This window comes from Prionailurus viverrinus, chromosome B4 (assembly GCF_022837055.1).
Source record: "Prionailurus viverrinus isolate Anna chromosome B4, UM_Priviv_1.0, whole genome shotgun sequence".
Classification (NCBI taxonomy): domain Eukaryota; kingdom Metazoa; phylum Chordata; class Mammalia; order Carnivora; family Felidae; genus Prionailurus; species Prionailurus viverrinus.
In genome coordinates this window covers 59,506,582-59,527,050 of record NC_062567.1, presented here as the reverse complement: position 1 = coordinate 59,527,050, position 20,469 = coordinate 59,506,582, and the positions used below count along the sequence as shown (strand labels likewise).

General features: G+C 37.5%; 1 protein-coding gene across 1 annotated transcript; it reads left to right on the top strand.

Annotated features, from left to right (window-relative positions):
- The first annotated feature begins 1,913 nt into the window (after positions 1-1,913).
- On the top strand, positions 1,914-20,267 carry LOC125169944 (chymotrypsinogen A-like). Its single transcript, XM_047865883.1, has 7 exons — positions 1,914-2,078; positions 9,086-9,259; positions 10,573-10,840; positions 12,133-12,293; positions 17,951-18,049; positions 19,110-19,243; positions 19,900-20,267. Exons 1-7 carry the CDS (start codon positions 1,931-1,933, stop codon positions 20,062-20,064), a joined length of 1,149 nt encoding a protein of 382 aa, XP_047721839.1. The 5' UTR covers positions 1,914-1,930; the 3' UTR covers positions 20,065-20,267.
- Positions 20,268-20,469: the final 202 nt, after the last annotated feature.

The window sequence follows — 20,469 nt, the reverse complement described above, 5'->3', positions numbered from 1 at the left end:
AGGTGTCAACTCAGGAGCCCATTATTACATATATTCAATTTATGTGTTCAGGTAAACATAGAAAACCTTTAGTGTAGACATTTTTCAATGACAGCAAAATGTATACCCCGTGTGTAGTTTTTAAAGATCTGACTCATCTTTCATATTTTGAAATTACAAATTAAAATACATTGGTACAAATGATGTTACATCTATGTGGATCAAAAATATAGAATCATTAAAATTTATGTGAAATATTTAGTATGGAAAAATAGTCACAATAAATTAAGTGGAGGAAAATGGTTTTAATGGCGTAAAGTGGCATACAACTTTTTAAAATATTGTATATATGCCATAGGAAAGACTTTGCCAGATTTGTTAAAATATGAGTATTGGTTACTTACTGGATGGTACTACAAGAGATTTTTTATCTTCTTTGGATTCTGTATTTTGAAATTTTTTGCGAGGTTCATGTATCACTTTTATAATCAGAAGAATAAAGGAATATAAAATATTTAGTTGGATGCATTGATGCTGAGTATTCTCTTATTCTAGATTCCATGAAAGGAAAAATTAAAGTTAATGATCAAGGTAAGACCATAAAAGTAGATAAGGAATCCAGCTGGCTTGCTTTGGTTATATGATATTGTGAAAATAGAGTGGAAAATGACTCCCGCTAAACACAATTTAGTAAGAAGTGTACTTTGACTTGTCAAACACTTTCAGGTATTTGTGGCCTGATTCTAGTCACTTTATAGTAAAATGTGTATTTGTATTAATCTCCTTAGGTCAAATTTTGCACTTGATCTTAGCCAAAAGGCCGAGAAGCGATCCTTATGTCAAATTTTGGGGGTAGTGGAGACCTGGGGCACATTAGGGAACTGAGGGTGAGGAGGTAGCACCTTATTCAATTAATAGGTGAGAAACCCATCTGTTTTGTCTATGGAATCCTCGTAGCTGTTTCAAGTCTATTCATTGCCATTCTTTCCATATATTTTATGTCTTTTGGATTACATGTATATTTTTGCTGTTTTTCTTTGCTGGACCATTGCAGAATGAAACTGAGATGTTAAGATTATTGATGAAGTAAATCAGTTTTTGGATGTAATTAATTTTAGGTTGGATGATACCTATAACGTTTGGAGTAGGCCCCAAACGTCACTGACTTCTTCAGTTCTCTTTTTGGTGTAGCCCCTTAGCCCTTGTGAATCTTAATTTCTATATTTCAGCTATCTGAACACTACCTGAGTTTCCCTAACTAGTAAATGTTTGCACTTGAATTGTACATGCTGTGAGGCTGAACTTTAGGAGCACATAATTTATTCAGGAATTCAATCTAACTGAGTACCCAGATCAACTTCTCAATCTGCTTCCCTTGTTCTCCGTTCCCACTTTGTGGTGTTGAAGTTATCTTTTCCTGCACTGTGTGGGAAATGAAATATTGCTGTGGTAGTTACAAATCTGGGGAAGTCCTACAAGTCTCAGGACATATCTATTGCATATCAAAGTGATAGATCACTTATCTGTGGACTAAAGATTATAAAATCTATTTCTCCTGACTGTGAACATTAAGTAAGATTGTGTATTAAATATAAGCAACAAAACTACACTGAACTGTAGATGGTGGGTGGTTTAGTGGTTCACAGTTTGTGAACTGATGTCAAATGAGTTCAGTCTGCCTGCTTCTGGAGAAGTCAGTTTTTCAAAACAAAAGTCATTTGGAACTGTGGGTATGAAGGAGGAGTGACAGAAATTAAAGCACACTGCAGTTTAGGTTGTAATAACCTGGTTGTCATTACAACTAGACTCAGAAAATAACTCTACTCTTTGATTATTGTGTTAAATATTTTATTTATTTATTTATTTTGCCTCAGGATGTCCAGTATTGGATTTGATCTCAGTTAGTTCTACTGAGATCACATCTCCCAATTATCCTCACATTTATCCCAACATGCTGAACTGCACTTGGATTTTTTATTCCGCATCAGGAAATAAAATGAAGGCAGTGATTAAAGACTTTACAACAGAAGAATCTTGGAACTGTGAGTGGGATTATGTCAGTATTTATGATGGACCAGATCAGCAATCAAGATTACTTGGTAAACTGATCTTTCTTCAATGGCCTACATTAAGTGGCATTTATATAATGCATATATGTGGAAAACATGACCTACATTTGCCTTAGGAAACATGTAATTTGTTGTCAGTGATTTTTCATGAGATCCTTCATCAGAATCCCAAAGAAGTATTAATTGAGCACAATGGGATGAGCTTGAGACCACTGGACTCCCTGGATCTTTACCTGTAACGCCAGCTCTTCCTGATTTTAGCTGATTCCTGTCTCATTTTACCATTAGGGGGTGCTCTGATTCTGTTTTTTCTCTGGAAGTCCTGTATTTTAAGAGGTTCAATTACTGTACTGCATTTTTAGGTAACTTTTTGAAAATTTGTTTACTCAGGTTTCATCCTCACAGTAAGAGTGGCCCTTTTTAGACACAGGGTAAATATAAAAGGCAAAAAAGTCCAATTAGCTTGAATAATCTTCAGAGGTTTATTGACCACATGGTGTCCATCACACTTGAATGTCAGGCAATGTCCTGCTCTCAGACCGAGTCATAGAAGAAAACTTTTCCAAAGATTTTATAATCCAATACTGTATCACCTTCTTCAGTCTCCAGCAAGTTCTCCTCAGGATGCCATTACAATCCACCTATCCCAAAGAGCAAGAGGAAAGTTTTGATACTACCTTTTTCTGAGACCTTGATCTCTAATGTGATATTATTTGATTTATAACACCAGCAAGCTCAGCAATTTGCTTTGAAATTCTAAAGGTACCTAACTTTTTCTTAACAGTAAATTTACTTCCTATCAAAGAATTTCAAGCCACTAATGTGGCGGGGGGCAGGAGGCAGAAAAACATATCAGTTCTCCTTGAGATTAATATAAGGTATCTATAGCATCAGACCCTGTAACCTTAACTCTCACCAATGTCCTACAGCCAAAGACCCCGGGATCACACCATGGGGTATCTCAGAGAGAGAAAGAACCTAGTATGGGATTTGGGCTTTGGTTAGGTGGTTTTGGAGACGGTCTAAGGAAGTAGACTTGGCTCAAGATTGGTTGCTGTTAAGAAGTACAGTAATTTTGGGGCGCCTGGGTGGCGCAGTCGGTTAAGCTTCCGACTTCAGCCAGGTCACGATCTCGCGGACCGGGAGTTCGAGCCCCGCGTCGGGCTCTGGGCTGATGGCTCAGAGCCTGGAGCCTATTTCCGATTCTGTGTCTCCCTCTCTCTCTGCCCCTCCCCCGTTCATGCTCTGTCTCTCTCTGTCCCCAAAATAAATAAACGTTGAAAAAAAAATTAAAAAAAAAAAAAAAAAAGAAGTACAGTAATTTTATGACAGGCATGTCAATCATAGGGAGGCCTGACTCGAACAAGGGTAAAACTGCACTTGGCAAAGAAGTGGCAAGCCCTCATTTTAGCCAAGAGAGGTCAATGTTTGGTATTTTGGTGGTTGCACACAACCTTGTGTTTTGTCACACTTTATCATAGATTCAGAGAGTCCTATCTGATGTTGATGTTCTGTGAGAATGTTTATGTCTAACAGCAGAACAACATGGTCTAGTTGTGAGTGCCAAACCCATGTCTTTTTTTTTATGTTTATTTTTGAGAGAGAGAGAAAGAGTAAGCAGGAGTATGAGTGAGGGAGGGTTAGAAAGAGAGGGAGACACAGAATTTGAAGCAGGCTCCAGGCTCTGAGCTGTCAGCACAGAGCCCCACATCGGGCTCAAACCCACAAACCATGAGATCATGACCTGAACCAAAGTCAGACACTTAACCAACTGAGCCACCCAGGTGCCCCCACCAAACCCATTTCTGAATGTCAGGGGCTACTTTTCTCTTTCTTTAGTATTTTCAGTCTAGCAGTATTATTCCTCTGTAAAATTTCTGATAAATAAAAAATTCAGAAGTGTCAAATGATTATAAATAAGGCTACTCATATTTTTATTATTAGCTTCTATAACTCTCTATAAAAAGTAAGGAAGCCACAATTCGTTTGATAGTTAATACAATTTTATTTAACACAATTTTATATATTTATATAATTTATTTCCACAAAGCATACAATTTATGTAATCATTTTCAAACTAGTGAACATAGAACCCCATTGCCAATCTCCCAGATAAAATGGAACCACATTATCTTTTCTTAATAAATCTGTTTACCTAAGTAGAATTCACCAGGTTTTAGTTATTTGTGTAAGTGTAAATGGAGTGGTACGTAGCACCACCAATGGTTTCCATTGCAATGCTTTTATAATATCTTATTGAAAATATATTATCAAAATTAAGTTTCACCTGGTCTTTCATTTACCTACCCTATCTTACAAATGTAAGATATCCGTAACTAGTAAATACTACATTAAATGTACAGGTTAAATTCATTCATTACTAAGCATTTCCTAATAGGTTAGGCACACTGGAGACACAATGGTGAACAAGTCAGAAATGATCTCTGCCATTTTCTCTTGGAAAGACAGACGATAAATAAGAAGATGATAATTTGAGATAACAATAATCAAATAATTATTGATTGTCAGAAGTAATCTGAAGGAGTTAAGTTGCAGAGGAAGGGTACATGTCTTCAGTTCATTTAGGTATCTGTTCACATGTTACCTCATCTAAGGCCTCTATCACATGATATAAGTAGGCCTCCTCTGTCTTCTTCTTGGCATTTATCAAGACCTAGCAAAGTATTCATTTATTTATAATCTGTCTCCTTCCACCAGAATGAAATGTCCTGAGAGCAGGACTTAGTCTCATATTCATTACTGTACCTCCAGCATTTGGGTAGAGTACTACCCAACACTTAGTAAATATTTGACGAAAAAAAAGTTGGTGAGAAAATGACCTTGAATTTGAGAAAAGCTTTGTAAATTGGGGAACTGTCAGGGGTCAGAGTGATTGGAGACTGAGGACAGACAGGAATGAGGTGGGCTGAAGGCCTTGCCACTGTGCAGCTCAGGCTATGGTAATGAGTTTGGATTTTGTTCCAATCCAATGGGAGGTCATTAAAGATTTTTGACAAGGGAGTAATTTGAAGAATGCTCCTGCCGCTGGATTGGGAGTGAGTTTTAGAGTGACAGGGTGAATATCTAAAGTTATGAGGCTCTTGTGTTATTCTACATCTGCACTGTCCAGTTCATGTTGTTTTTTACATTTAAATTAGTTAAATAAAGTGTGGTATTAGCCATGTTTAAGGGCTCATTGTTGCATGTAATAGTGGACAGCCCTCATTCAGAATGTTCCATTATTGCAGAATGTTCTATTTTATCTGTTTTAGACAATAGATAGATGTTGCCTTATAAGAGGATGGCAACTGTGGAGTGCAAGTGAAGTGGACAGATCTGGAGACAGAACTAATAGGATTTCTGGGTCAATTCCATATGAAATTAAATGTGCAAATCAAGGATTACTCTGGATTGAGAGGCTAGAGATGGTGGCATTTACAGAGATGGGGAATACTAGAGGAAGAAATAGACTCATGGGGAGATAGCTGTTTGTGCCATGTTACATTCTTAATGGCATAATACATCCTGGTTGAGTTGGCAACATCCTGGTTGAGTTGGTAGCTAAAGGTAGAACTCTGGAGCTAGAGGAAAAGATTGGGCTAGAGATGAAGATTTGAGATTTAGCAGCTCCTTAACAGATTTCCTCAAGTGACCCTTTCTTGGACATCATTGATCTCCTCTACCACTCTCATCAGTTTCAAACATGTTCTAGTATTACCCATCATTTTAAATAAAATTGAACAAGAAATTTATATATTACCCCATTTCTCTGCTTCCCTTTACAGCAAAATCTCTTTCTTGGAGGCTGCTAGATTTAGAAAGTTTGTGGGATTGATGGCTAGAAGGTCATGGTGAAATCAAACAATTATAGTAGAGAAACACTGATAAGTTGGATAGATAGGAGGTGGTGATTTAGAAAGCAGGATGTTTGCAATAAAAATTTTAGAGATGTCAAATGACAAAATTTCAGCGCAGTGTTAGTAAAGGATTATAAGTAAAGGAAATTCGTTCCCTTGCATTAAATTTGGTGTTGGCACTTAGCGGGCATGCACTAGCTCAGTCTCACAAATCTTCATGGTCAGTGTCTAATATGCCTGGCTGTTGCCCTGCCATTCTGGTTATTAAATAGTAACATTAGTCAAGTGTTTAAGGAACACTGACAAACGGGAACACTGAAACAAACATAGAGAACAATGACCAGGATGCTGAAGGGTGTGGGTGCTTAGAAGTGTTTACCTTGGAGAAGACAGAAGGATCATAAGTCTTCCTTTCAAATAGTTATGGAATTCTCATAGAGACTCTCAGGCCATATGTGAAATTTGTTCTGACTGATGATATCTAATAGTTATTGAATATTTACCATTATTCAGGCATGGTCCTACAAACTTACAACTGTCTCAATTTTCTTAACCATCCTGTAGAGGTAGGTTACATTTATCCTCATTTTAAATATAAAGAAACCGAGTCTCAAAATGATTAAGTAACTTGTTTCCAGTGACATAACTAATAAGTAGAGAAAATGGGATTCAAACCCCAGCACTCTGATTCAAACACTTATATTCTTGGGTACTACACGAACCAGGGAGAAACTGTTACATTGATGTTTTTTGATCCAATGTGAGGAAGAACAGTCTAGCAATTAGAAGCGTTCAAAAAGAGAAAATGCTCATAAGTTCTACATCATATCTTCCAGGTGAGTAATCACATGTTCAGGGTTATTTTAGCAAGGACTCACAGTCAGATGAAAGATTGAACTAAATAGTCTCCAAGATTACATATTGACACTATTCCCTTCTCATCCAGGCACCCATTTTAAAACTACACATTTTAGGGGCGCCTGGGTGGCTTGGTCAGTTAAGCGTCCGACTTCAGCTCAGGTCATGATCTCACGGTCCGTGGGTTTGAGCCCCGCATCGGGCTCTGTGCTGACAGCTCAGAGCCTGGAGCCTGTTTCAGATTCTGTGTCTCCCTCTCTCTCTGCCCCTCCCCTGTTCATGCTCTGTCTCTCTCTGTCTCAAAAATAAATAAACATTAAAAAAAAAAACTACACATTTTATAAATGTGTTATATTTCTAAGTTATGAATCGGAATACTGTATTTGACAGAACCAAGGATAGAGCCATGTCCACACCATTAAGACCTTCCCTGCAGGTTAACGTTGTATGGTTATTTAATCTATTTAATCAACTGTGAAACTTCTTAGCCATATAATTATCTACTTACATTTTTTATCTGTTCACAAGGATATCATAAGATGCTATATTAAGTGCTTCACTGCAATCAAGATTCATTAAGTTTATCTCCTTCCCCTTAGCCATCGTCTAATTAGCTCTTTCAAAAAAAATGAAATTAGGTTACTTGAATGTGGCATGTTAAGAATCCCATGCTGGCTTCTCATGATCATTGATTCCTTCTCCACATGTTCATCAACCATCTGTCTAATGATTTGCTGAAAGATTTTGGTGAGGTTTATTTTTATTTAAAAGCACTTATAGGGGCGCCTGGGTGGCGCAGTCGGTTAAGCATCCGACTTCAGCCAGGTCACGATCTCGCGGTCCGGGAGTTCGAGCCCCGCGTCAGGCTCTGGGCTGATGGCTCAGAGCCTGGAGCCTGTTTCCAATTCTGTGTCTCCGTCTCTCTCTGCCCCTCCCCCGTTCATGCTCTGTCTCTCTCTGTCCCAAAAAATAAATAAACGTTGAAAAAAAAATTTAAAAAAAAGCACTTATAATACTTTGCAAATACCAACTCACACAATCCCATTTGAATATAATTTTTATCTCTATTATACAGATGGAAAAACTGAGGCAGAGAGGTTAAATAAATTGCCCAGTGCCACATGGTTAGGAAATAGCAGAGCTAGTCTAAACCAGTTTGGTTATAGTATCTGTACTTCTAAGCATTAAGCTACACGATTTCACTGACGTATGACTTTGGAAATCCTATATTTTGTTTTCTCTCTCTTCTCCCCAACTGCCCTCACCTCCAAATCTTTTTTTTTCATCAGTAGCATTTTCCCACTTACATTATTTTAAAACTTCTGGAGTGTTTGTTGACATAGGGTATCTCAAAAGTTCCCCATCAAATCCAGTTCATGAGACAGATTCTTTGAAGATAAGAATGATGTGGAGGTTAACTATCCCCTATTCCCTATCTTTCTTTCTCAGATTTGTGAGACAACATTATCTTTAAAAAGGTGCATCAATAGTGTATCACTGTTTTATCTTGAGAGAACTTAAATTATAGCATGTACAGCTAAATTACAATAGATGTCCTATCACTGTCAGGACCACCTTTGCAACAACTTTTGAGTTTCTGAATTAAGAAAGGATCATCATTAGTCTGTGTTTGGGCAGCCTGTGTGTCTCAGTCAGTTTGGGCTGCTATGACAAAAATACTGTAAACTGAATGGCTTAAACTACAAGCATTTATTTTTCACAGTTCTGGAGGCTTGGAAGTCTAAGATTCGCTAGTAAGAACTTACTTCCCAGTCCATAACTGTCTTTTTGCTCTGTCCTCACATGGCAAAAAAAAAAAAAAAAGATTCTGTGGGTCTCCATTCTAAGGGTACTAGTTCCATTCATGAAGGCTCCAGACTCATGACATAACCACTTCTCAAAAACCTTACCTCCCCAACACCATCACACTTGGGATTAGGATTTCAACCTACGAGTTTGCGAGGGGGACACAAACATTCAGTCCAGAATGTTGTCCGCTGTTACTTTTGTTTCTCTGTCCATTTACCTTCACCAGCAAGTCTCTTTCTCATTCTTATGATCACAGATTACCGTAGAATTATATATCATTTTCATATTAAATGCTAGCCCAGTCTTTTGCCTTTGATCTTTTCAAATCTATACCCTTCCTTTGCTGCAGTCAAATCATGAATTCCATCCCACAAATCTTGTTCTCACATTATCAATAATCATTTCTTTACCAATATTAACAGTACAGAATTTAACGTCTTCTTTTTGCCCTCTTTTACCTATGTTACTGCCCAGAAGAACTATTTTAATTATTGAATATATCTCATATTGTAGCACATCTATGTGGCTCCAAGAAAGAATTTGTCTTAATATCCAGTGGTGCTTACCTGACTATCAACTTTAAGACTGATCAGTCCGTGGGAGAAAGAGGTTTTAAACTCATTTTGGAAGACACAGTTCAGAAGCATTCACAAAAAAGTAATATGGGGACCCAATTGCCTATTAATGGTAAGTAATGATTTTAAAATACTTACTAAAACAGGAACCATATATATCAAAGTAGAACCTGTGGAACACTGCTTATAGGTTCCCTGGTAGTCACCTTCTCTGATACTCAAAACAGCATAGTGTCATTTCAAACCATTTCTTAAAGCACAAGACCTTGGTAGTTTATATAGATCATGTGAGGAAATAGTTAATTGGGGTGTGTGCAGGTGTGTGTATGTGTGTGTGTGTGTGTGTGTGTGTGATTAAGAAATAATGATAAACATAAAAGGCAGTTGCTATTTCAAAAATCCAGTGGTGGTGGGGGGGGCGGGCACCTACGTGGCTCAGTACATTAAGCGTCAGACTCTTGATTTGGGCTCAGGTCATGATCTCATGGTTCCTGAGATGGAGCCCTGTGTTGGGCTCTGTGCTGACAGTGTGGAGCCTTGCTTGGGGAGATATTCTCTCTGTCTGTCTGTCTGTCTGTCTCTACCCTCCCCTGCTCATGTTGTTTCTTGCTGTCTCGAAAAATGAATGAATGAATGAATGAATGAATGAATGAATGGATTTCTGGTGTAAACAAAGAAATCCCAAGTAAAGAATTTAACGGGTTTTTTAAATTTATTTTTGAGACAGAGAGAGACAGAGCATGAATGGGGGAGGGTCAGAGAGAGAGGGAGACACAGAATCTGAAACAGGCTCCAGGCCCTGAGCTGTCAGCACAGAGCCCGACACGGGGCTCAAACTCACGGACCGTGAGATCATGACTTGAGCTGAAGTTGGCCACCCAACCGACTGAGCCACCCAGGTGCCCCTCTCAAGTAAAGAATTTAACAAATGAGCCTATCTTACAATTCCTGAATTATAGGCCATGAAAATTTTCTTCATATTTCAGAATATACTTGAAAAATCTCTTGTTTTTAATTTCCTGGTGGATTTCTTTTTAAATCTGAGAATGAAGTCAACACATTGCTAGAAATTTCCCTTATGTTTTTCCTTTATATGTAAGTCACACTTGGAATACGTTTAGTATAAAGTCTTGATATGTCTAGATGTGTTATACTGCGATAACATAAATAAGCCAAAGAAAGAACAATGTACAGCAATTTCATGATTAAGCATAATATTTTTAAAATCGATTTGTCTATATTAATATTTTAGTTAACTTTATTGATTTTTTGCTCATTTTATGAACAATGAAAGAAAAGAGGAATCTACTCTCTTGCTGAGAATCCTGGTTTTTGACCTACAAAAGAAATAAACACCTCCATTCTGAGATTTTAATACATTTTAATAAACACCTCTATCTAATGTTTTGTTGTTATTTTTCTCAGAGGTAACAGTAGAAACCAGTCCTGGAAAACAGCCAACCCCAGACACCTGTGGAATTCCTGGTGTTGACCCATTTCTAATGGAAGGGTCTAAGAGAAACACAAATGTGCTGCCAACTAGGCTGGGGGAGCCCAGGGTGGTTGGTGGCCATGCAGCACCTGCAAAGTCGTGGCCCTGGCTGGTCAGTCTGCAGCACCAAGGACAACATTTCTGCGGAGGTGCTCTGATCGCCAAGCAGTGGGTCCTGACTGCAGCGCACTGTAACTTTAGGTGTGTGCCTGGGTGGGGCAGGGGGCACTGGAGCCATGTGAGGGCCCACGGTGGGCATCCTCCTGCTCTCCCTGCATCCCAGGAAACAGTAAGCTCCCAAGGATACAGTCCCCATCATGCAAACGAATGAGCACACTAGGTCAATGACACCTCATGCTTCACTAATACATTTACTACCAAGAGCTGTTAATTACAGAAGGTGCTTCCTGCCTCTAGGTGTAGTTTATTTAAAAAGTAACAACAGTGCCCCCTCTTTCCTCATCTATAAAGTGGACATCATATCTTAACATTTTTGTATTTGTTTCTTAGCACTGTGCCTAGAGCACAGGCATTGCTCAAATGTGAATCCGTTTCCTTCTTGTTCTGATGACTGATCATCACACCCACTCTCAAAATAAATATCTACTTTTAAAGAATTTTAACGAATGTCCCCTAAAAGAAACATTTTTAAACATTTTAGCTGAATCTTGGTCTCCATGTGATGTGGAGGTATCTGAAAACTCCTCCCTCAAAGAAGTGTTAGATTGATGTTTTTAATACTGGTCTTCCAGAAGTGGTGATATGGTTGACAGTGCTGCACAATGGACAGTTAAATGAGTAGATCTAGTGTTTCAATGTCTCAAAGATAGGCTTTATAATAAAAGTACCTGCTCAAATAACTTGGTGAGTAGGAACCTTCAACAAATCAAAAACTCATTTTCTTTACCATTCCCCCACTCCTTTGCTAGAGAGAAATCACAAGAAATTCTCCTTGTTAATGCAGTTTTAAGACTGTCATGTGCACAGAATTATCTGGGGAGTTTGCTATAAATGGAATCTTAGAATCTTAATTCTGAATTTTGATTTGATGAGTTATGTCTGGGATTCTGCATTTTTAATGCTCATGCCAGATTTAATGCATGTAGTTCTTAGACATTTCTTTGAGAAACATTGTATCAGGGAGAAGAGTAACTATAACTTACAGAATAGGTGTCAGTGACCATTATATACAGATGTCATATAATGTGGAATATTATGATCATAATAATACATGGAATCATTGCCCTGAGTCATCATAAATCTTGTCAAGCAATACTAAATCAATTTTTTTTTGTTTGATGTTATGAAGGCCAGAAAGTAGATACTTTTTCTCAGGGATGAATTAATAAGAACCCCCATTTTCTAAGAATTCAAAATGGCAAAGATTTTAACATAGATTAGAAATGTTACACAGTATATTTTTAGTAATTTTGAAAAATGATAACCTCATTAAAAGTGGTATCTATTTCCCCACTCCTTTTTCTTATGACAAGTACCATCACAGATGGCCTAGTAATAGGAAGAAGTTCCCTGTCAAACATAGGAACCGGTGATTTGCTACCAGTAAAAGCCGTATACACTCACCCTGGCTTCACCCAGTTCCCTCCTACTGATGATCTGTCTTTGCTGCGTCTGGAGAACCCTGTTGAACTAGGTCAGTATGGATAATTTTTCTTTAGATTTTGAGCCTTTGCCATACAGTTTTTATCTTCCATCTTGCTTAGAAGTGCTGTACATACTTTTGAGGGCCAATAATTATTTCAAAACTTATATTCTAAGCTACTCTCCCTAAAAGCTGAAGCATGTGCCTAAACAGTTTACTTTTGTATGGTTTAAAAAATTTTTTTAAAACGTTGATTACTTTTGAGAGAGAGAGATAAAGTGCAAGCAGGGAAGGGGCAGAGAGAGAAGAAGACACAGAATCCGAAGCAGCTCCAGGCTCCAGGCTGTCAGCACAGAGCCCGATGCGGGGCTCAAACTCACCACAAGATCATGACCTGAGATGTAGCCGGCCGCCCAACCAACTGAGCCACCCAGGCGCTCCTGCTTTTGTATGTTTTTACCTAATGGAAGTTGAGAGACAATTTCAAAGAAATATGTTTTTAACATGTCCTCTTTATTCTGAGACTCACTTTTAGGTAAGGTTTACCCAAATACTTAAAACAGGAGTCTGAACCATCAGATATGCAATTTTCTGTCCCTTTTATGACTTGGTAAAATCTTGTTTTTTTTTTAATGTTTATTTAAGCCAAGGCTGATGTGAACGTGTCGGGAGGAATGGTTCATCTTGGCTCTGTCATACAGCAGCCATGTGATCTTGGGCAAGTTATGTAACTTCTCTGAGCCTCAGCTTGATCATTTGTAGAAAGGGAGTAACAGTCACCCTCCTACCAACTTAACACGGGTCCACATTCAATGAGAAAGTAAATGGGGGGGGGGGGGCAAGCGGAGAGTCACCACTTTCACACCCATGCCTTTCCGTGGATTCCTGGGGCTCTGGGACAGTTTTTCTTCTCTCTTCCAACTCTCTCCTGTGTTTCTGCATTCTTCAGCTGTTCCCCTGCCGATAGACTCACATTCTTCTTTAATGTCTTTTCAACATATTCATCCTGCAAAACCTCTGTCATGGTTCAGCCCACCATTTGCTTTCAGTGCTTTTGTAACTGAGTCAGTGAGAGAGCATCTAGAACAGTGCTGCTTACTCTTGGCTATGCATTATAATCTCTTGGGTTGCTTATAAAGAACTGTAGGCCAGGAGACCTGGCATCAGTATTTTTGTTGTTGTTGTTCTTATTTTGCTTATTAAATGTTTAAAAATTTTTTTAATGTTTTTATTTTTGAGAGAGACAGAGTGCAACAGGGGGAGGGGCAGAGACAGGGAGACACAGAATCCGAAGCAGGCTCCAGGCTCTGAGCTGTCAGCACAGAGTCAAGCGAGGGGCTCAAACTCACCAGCCGTGAGATCATGACCTGAGCCATCCAGGCACCCCTAATGAGTTTTTATGTTGAGACAATTAATTATAGATTCACATGCAGTTATAGGAAATAGACACACCAATGTACTTTCTACCCTGCTTTCACCAATGGAAACATCTTGCAGGGTATTGACTTTGATACAGAACATTTCTACCACCACAAGTGATACTGTTGCCTTTTTATAGCAATACTCACTTCCTCCTCCCCACCAGACCTCTGGAAACCACTAATCTGTTCTGTTTCTATAGTTTTGTCATTTCAAGAATGTTATATAAATGCGATTATGCAGAATGTAAACCTTCGGGATTAGTTTTTTTTCACTCTGTGTAATGCCCTGGAGATTTATTCATATTGGTCCATGTATCAATAGTTCATTCTTTTTAATTGATGAGTACTTTTCCAAGATATGGATACACCAAAGTTTCACCATTCATCTGTTGAAGAACACCTTTTTTCAAGCTTTTAGATATTACAGATAAATCTCCTGTGAGCATTTGTGTATAGGTTTTGTGTAAAGAAAATTGAGCAGGGCTTTTCATTTCTGTGGGATAAATGCCCATGCGTGCCATCGCTGGGTCATAATGGTAGTTGCATTTCAGTTTTATACAAAACTGCCAGACTATTTTCTAGAGTCGTAGAACCATTGTATGTCCCACCAGAGATGTAGGAGTAATCTGGTTTCTTAGCATCCTTGTGAGCATTTGCTGTTGTCACTATTTTTTGAAAGTATTCCAATAGGTATATAGTGATATCTTACTATAACTTTAATTTGTATCTTCTTAAGAGCTAATGATACTGAACATCTCTCCATGTGCCTATTTTTGCCTTTTTTTTTTTTTTAAAGCACTTCAGTGAAATGTCTCTTCATAGCTTTGGTCAATTTTTTTTTTTTTTTTAAGAGAGAGAGAGGGTACCTATACGTGGCGGGGGAGGGGCAGAGGGAGAGAGACAGCAAGACAGAGAGAGAGAGAGAATCTTAACATGAGGTTCGACCCCACGACCCTGGGATCATGGCCTGAGTTGAAATCAAGAGTCAGACACCCAACTGACTGGGCCACTCAGGTGCCCTAGCTTTTGTCAGTTTTCTAATTGGATTATTTTTCATATTGTAGAGTTTAAGAATTTTCTATATTTTCTAAATACTACTGCTTTGTCGGGTAGATGGTTAGCAAATGTTTTCTTCCAGTCTGTAGCTTGTCTCCCAGTCTGTAGACCCTGTTAACAGGGTCTTTCACAAGCATAGATTTTAATTTTGTTAAAGTCCACTTTCTTCGTTTTCCTTTTATGGATTTTGCTTCAAGTGTCAAGCCAAAGAACTCCTTGCCTAGCCCCAGATGCTGAACATTTTTTCTTATTTCCCTAAAAATTTTTGTATTTTACATTTAATGTCACCATCCATTTTTAGTTAATTTTTATATAAGGTTTAAGGTTTTGGTCAAGGTTCTTTTTCCTCCCCCAGGATGTCCAATTGTGGCAGCAACATCTGTTGAAGAGGCTGTTTTTCCTCCAATCAGTTGCTTTTGTGCCTTTGTGAAAAATCAGCTGAGCATATTTGTATGGGTCTATTTCTGAGATCTCTATTCTGTCAGTCTATGTCTCTCCCCTTCTCCAGTACTACACTGCCCTGGTTACTGTAGCTGTAGAGTAAGGTTTATATTAAAAAGCGATTGCTCTTAATTTATTCTCTTTCAAGACTGTTTTAGCAATTCGAAGCCCTGTGCTTTTCCATGTAGATTTTAAAATAAGCTTATCTCTGTCTAAGACACTTGCTGTGATTTTGGTAGGAATTACATTAAATCTATATAGATCACTTTGGGGAGAACTGACATCTTTACTATGATGAGTCAATTCATGAACACAGTGTATTTCTACACTTATTTAGGTCTTCTTTGATTTCTTTCAATAGAATATTGCCATTTTGAGTGCACAGATCCAGTATATGTTTTGCTAAGTATATGCATATCTAAGCATTGCATTTTCTAAACAGTGATTATAAATAGTATTGTTTTTATTTTTAATTTTTAAAAATTTTTTAATGTGTATTTTGTTTTTGAGAGAGAGAGACAGAGCATGAGCGGGGGAGGGGCAGAGAAAGGGAGACACAGAATCCGAAGCAGGCTCTAGGATCTAAAGCCGTCAGCACAGAGCCTGACATGAGGCTTGAACTCTCAGACCAAGAGATCATGACCTGAAGTGAAGCCCAACACTAACCCGACTGAGCCACCCAGTCGCCCCAGTAGTATCGTTTTTAATTTTAAATTCTACATTAAATGTGATTGACTTATGTATGTTGATCTTGTATCCTGGATTTTGCTGAATCTAGATCAGTATTTTATAAACTTCTCCTGGAAATTTCCATGTGCAGCCAAAGTTGAGAACCAGTGCTCTAGAAAAGACCATTGGTGAAGTTTGGTGCCCTTGAAAATTTCCCCCCTTATTTTGTTCTCCAAGGATCTTGACTTCCACTCAGCACCACCTGGTGTCAACATCAACATGAAACTTTGTGTTCCTCTGCCCCTTAAGTATTTGGTTAGCTTATTTAATCTGTACCCATTCATTTCTGTTCATCAGTAAGAGTGAGAAATGTCCTTTCTCCCATTAGAAACAATACAATTTCTACCTATGATTTTCATCCTCACCACCTCACCATGGCCATCATGTGAACTTTTATGGCCTATTTCTTTCTTGTCTTTTTATACGACTCTATGTGTACTTAAAAAAAATTGTAATATACTTATTATAAGGATTTTATCCTGATTTTTCACTTATTACCAGTGTTGCTTCATATTATTAAAATTTCTTTGAAAATGTAATTTTAATGGCTACATAGTAGACTTTTCACAATTCTTATAGTTTGTTTCTTTATTTAAAATTTAAATAATGCTGCATTGACTATTCTTATGTATGTGTTTTTCTAGTTCTAGGATTGCCTTAAGATAAATTTCCCAGAAGTAGAATTGCTAGATTTAGGGCATAACTATTTTCAAGATTGCTGACATAAGGAATACATGAGTATAAGTCGATACATCCTCTTTTTTTTGGTCCAAAAATGAGGCAATTTTGCAATATCTGTTAATTTCTAAAGTGTGTGCCTCCTGGTCCAGCAGTTCTGTTTTCCACAAATACTGACACTAATGCACAGACTGATAATCTAGGACATTTGGTGCAGTTTTTCAGGGGAAAAAAAATTAGTCTAAATGTTTGCCAAGGGGATTTAATAAACTGTAGTACATTCACTATTTGATACTGTGTACTACTAAAAATATATTATAGGTCTATATGCAATGATATAGATGATTTGACCATAATCTAGTAAAAAGAAAATCAGAATAAGAAAAATGGCTGATTAAAAAATATGTTGGTAGAGGGAATATATTTTAGCTCAAGGAAATGTCAGGAATCGATATGATTGAGCAATGATTATAAGTATATCTATGAAAGTAGCATAACGTAAGATTTGGAATCAGTTGGCATGTGTATAGAAAGAAAAGTAAGAAAAAAAAAACAAGTTACAGAGCTTTATGTGATTTTACTAAGAGCAGTAAAAATAAAGAACCACTGAAATAAATGGTCTAGGACAGCAGATATGTTGAAACATTTAAGTGCGTAAAAGTCTGGATAAAGTTGAAGTCAAACAGCATGGGAGAGCAAACACAGGGACAAATTCAGAGAGAGAGAGAGTATGTGTGTGTACACACATATACACATAAAGCCACAATATTTATGAATTTTGTAATGATATATACAAATATATACAAATGTATTTCTTATATATACCAATTTTGGTGATAAGAAAAAATGTGAATGTTTAAACATATATCAATCTATTTTATAATATACCTATGAAGATAGACACAAAGATACTTACTAGCTATAAAAATACTTTAAAAGTTTAAATTGCTACAAATGTGGTTTTTCTCCATCCTTCATGTAATACCACTGAAGAGAAAAGATAATTACATTGTTCTGCACTGTCATCTCATATTCAACAAGGTGATGTCCTGAAGGCATGTAAACAAAAAGGCAGATGCATTTTTTAAAATGGTTAGTGGATAAGAAACCATGCGGGGCATGCCTCTATGCGGGGCATGTGTTTCTGTTGTCCTAGGAAAATATGGTAATACCTGGAATAAAGTGGTAACATGTAAATTGAGGTTATCCCTTCTGAGTAATTAATAGATGGAATCTTCTGGAAGTCTTATTTATTAAATTACAGGGTTAAAATGGGTACTGTCAGATCAAAATGGTTACTTTCAGAGCTATCATTGAAGAGCAAACAGCACAGGTAATATCAATCCCATGGACTAAATGATATTTGCCTTTTTCTCATTCTAGGAGAGTTTGTATCTCTAATCTGTTTGCCAGGGAAATATGATAAAATTAATTTACTTTCCAAATGTATGACTGCTGGATGGGGAATAACTGAACCATATCGTGAGTATACTCACTGCCTATTCCAAGATTAGAATCCAAACAAATATTTGTGGAGTCTAATATATTGTTTACTTATTTTTAATTATTCTGTATTTTTAATAGGAATGATAGTAGAAAAAGTCTTTTCTGCAATGGATCTAAAAGTGACTACTTGGGTTTTACCACATCATATTCGTTAGTATTAGTTCACTGATACTTGTAAAAACTTGTGTTAGAAAACATCTAGTGATTTTAGTACCTAGTAAATATTTGTGTGTCTCATTTATATGTAATTTTCCCCCAGCTGCACTGTGAGCACACATACTTGCTTTCACAACAGTATAGGGGCTGCTACTGTGAAAACCTCTACTTAAAGACATGAGCCTATTTCCAAAGATGTGATGCATTCTTCTGAAATCATAGGCTGGTATGAATGGTAAGTGGTGGAAAGATGATGTGAAAATAGTCTACATATAGGTCAAACTGATGACTGATCTCACATCCTCCATATTCTACAGCTGAGTTAACAAGTTAACCAATATCCAGTAAAATAAAGAATAAGTCAGAATCCAGTTTCAGTTGAAACCTCCAGTGTCAACACTGAAACGTGAAGTCAAGTCAAAAGAATAAGAACACCATGAAACCAATGGAATATAGACTACATGTGTAAAAACTGAAACGTGTTGTTTGCTTTATCAGCAACTGATTTGGGTATAAACTTCCTTTGTCCTTCTGTATAGTGATGTCATTTTTCTATTTTCTTGGGACTGTACAAAAGATAAAAGAACCACATGAAGTGGGCTCCTTCCTTTCTTTCTTTCTTTCTTTCTTTCTTTCTTTCTTTCTTTCTTTCTTTCTTTCTTTCTTTCAATGGTTCCTGTTGTATAACTGACCTGGAGTAATAATATGTTTTTTACAAATCACTTAACAGCGTCATTACAGTGCGGAGAGGGGAGAATTGGGTGGGACTTAACCCTTGGATATATATGGACTATTTTTGTCCCTTTATTTTGTCCCATATGTTTATGTCCCAAATGTTTTGCCCATAAACATTTCTGTGTTTTTATTCCTTTCCTACTAGAAGACGAATTTTCTAAAACAATGCAGCAGGCAGCTGTACCACTGATCAGTAGTACATCTTGTCGAAGTTACTGGGGACTGGATATTAAAAACACCAATATATGTGGAGGGGCTGCAGGATCATCCTCATGCATGGTAATTCAAGGATGGTGCTGATGAGTGCAGTTTTCTTCTCAGTGTGTCTCATGAATGGGTGTTTGCTGACCACAAAGAGGTATAAGTGCATGGTAGTTGTAAAATGAAAAGTGAGAAGAGGAAGTACATTGCTAAGCTGATGTACTGTCATTGCTAATTTGAAACTCGAAGTGAATGCAATTCTCAAAAGGAATTGCTCGTTCATTTGCTTGGGTGACTGTGTGAAATTGATGATGTTCTACTGTTTTTGACCTATAAAAATAATTTATTATGTCTCAACTTCACAGCTGAATTAGACTGCTCAGAGCATCTGCTTCTAGTAGCATTGAAAATATAAAGATATTTTAATGTAACTCAAAGCCATAATTTTGTGATTTATATTAAGTAGATGCTTGAAACTTTCTGCAAGACACAGTCTGTTGTCAGCATTAAATGACTTTGTGTTTAATGTACCTTTTAGCCTCCTTTTGAGATAGAGGTTTCAATCTGATTCAGAGATCTGTAATATCCACCAACTGCCTATTTGCCTCTGCTGTCGTGAGCAGAAATGAGAGGTGGCAGAATGACTTACGCACTGTCTGATCACCTCTGCAGTGGAGGTGAGCATCCATTATGAATTGTGCAGCCAGAAGAACTTCTCTTTTTGCCGGTTGCAGGGAGATTCGGGAGGCCCTCTGCAGTGTGTGCAGGACGGACAATACAAGCTCATCGGTATCGTGAGCTGGGGCAGCAGTAACTGCCAGCCCACTGCACCAACAGTCTTTGCCAGAATTTCTGCCTACAGGGACTGGATCACATCTGTCACTGGAGGAGAAGTGTGATCACTAAAGAGTAGCATGGTGGAACTCTGTTCATAAATGGGAAAGGAAGTACCTAACAGCATCTCTGAAAAATAAGTCTCTGGTCAGTGTTAAAAGACCCAGTGACCCTTCCTCCAACCCTTGTCACAGAGGAGCTTGGATTTGGTGTGTACATGCATTTAATATTAAACATTGAACACAGAAAGATAATGTTGATTCATGCCTCCTGGGAATTTATAATCTGAAATGTCATTAAATTCATATTTAGTATGCCATGTATATGTCATTATTTGAATACAATCATATACACTTGTACTATTTTTCTAGTTTGGTAAAAATTAGAATATACAAGCAAATGTTATTCAGTCCATATAATTCTTAATTTCCCTCACACACAACAGTGCACTGAGCACAGTGAGATAGGAA

Excerpts from the sequence above, each read along its gene's own strand:
- LOC125169944 (XM_047865883.1), top strand. The coding sequence starts at position 1,931 with ATGCTGAACTGCACTTGGATTTTTTATTCCGCATCAGGAAATAAAATG. Across the intron at positions 2,079-9,085 it reads TCAGCAATCAAGATTACTTG|CACATCTATGTGGCTCCAAG; the intron begins GTAAACTGATCT and ends CTCATATTGTAG. Across the intron at positions 18,050-19,109 it reads GGGAATAACTGAACCATATC|AAGACGAATTTTCTAAAACA; the intron begins GTGAGTATACTC and ends CTTTCCTACTAG.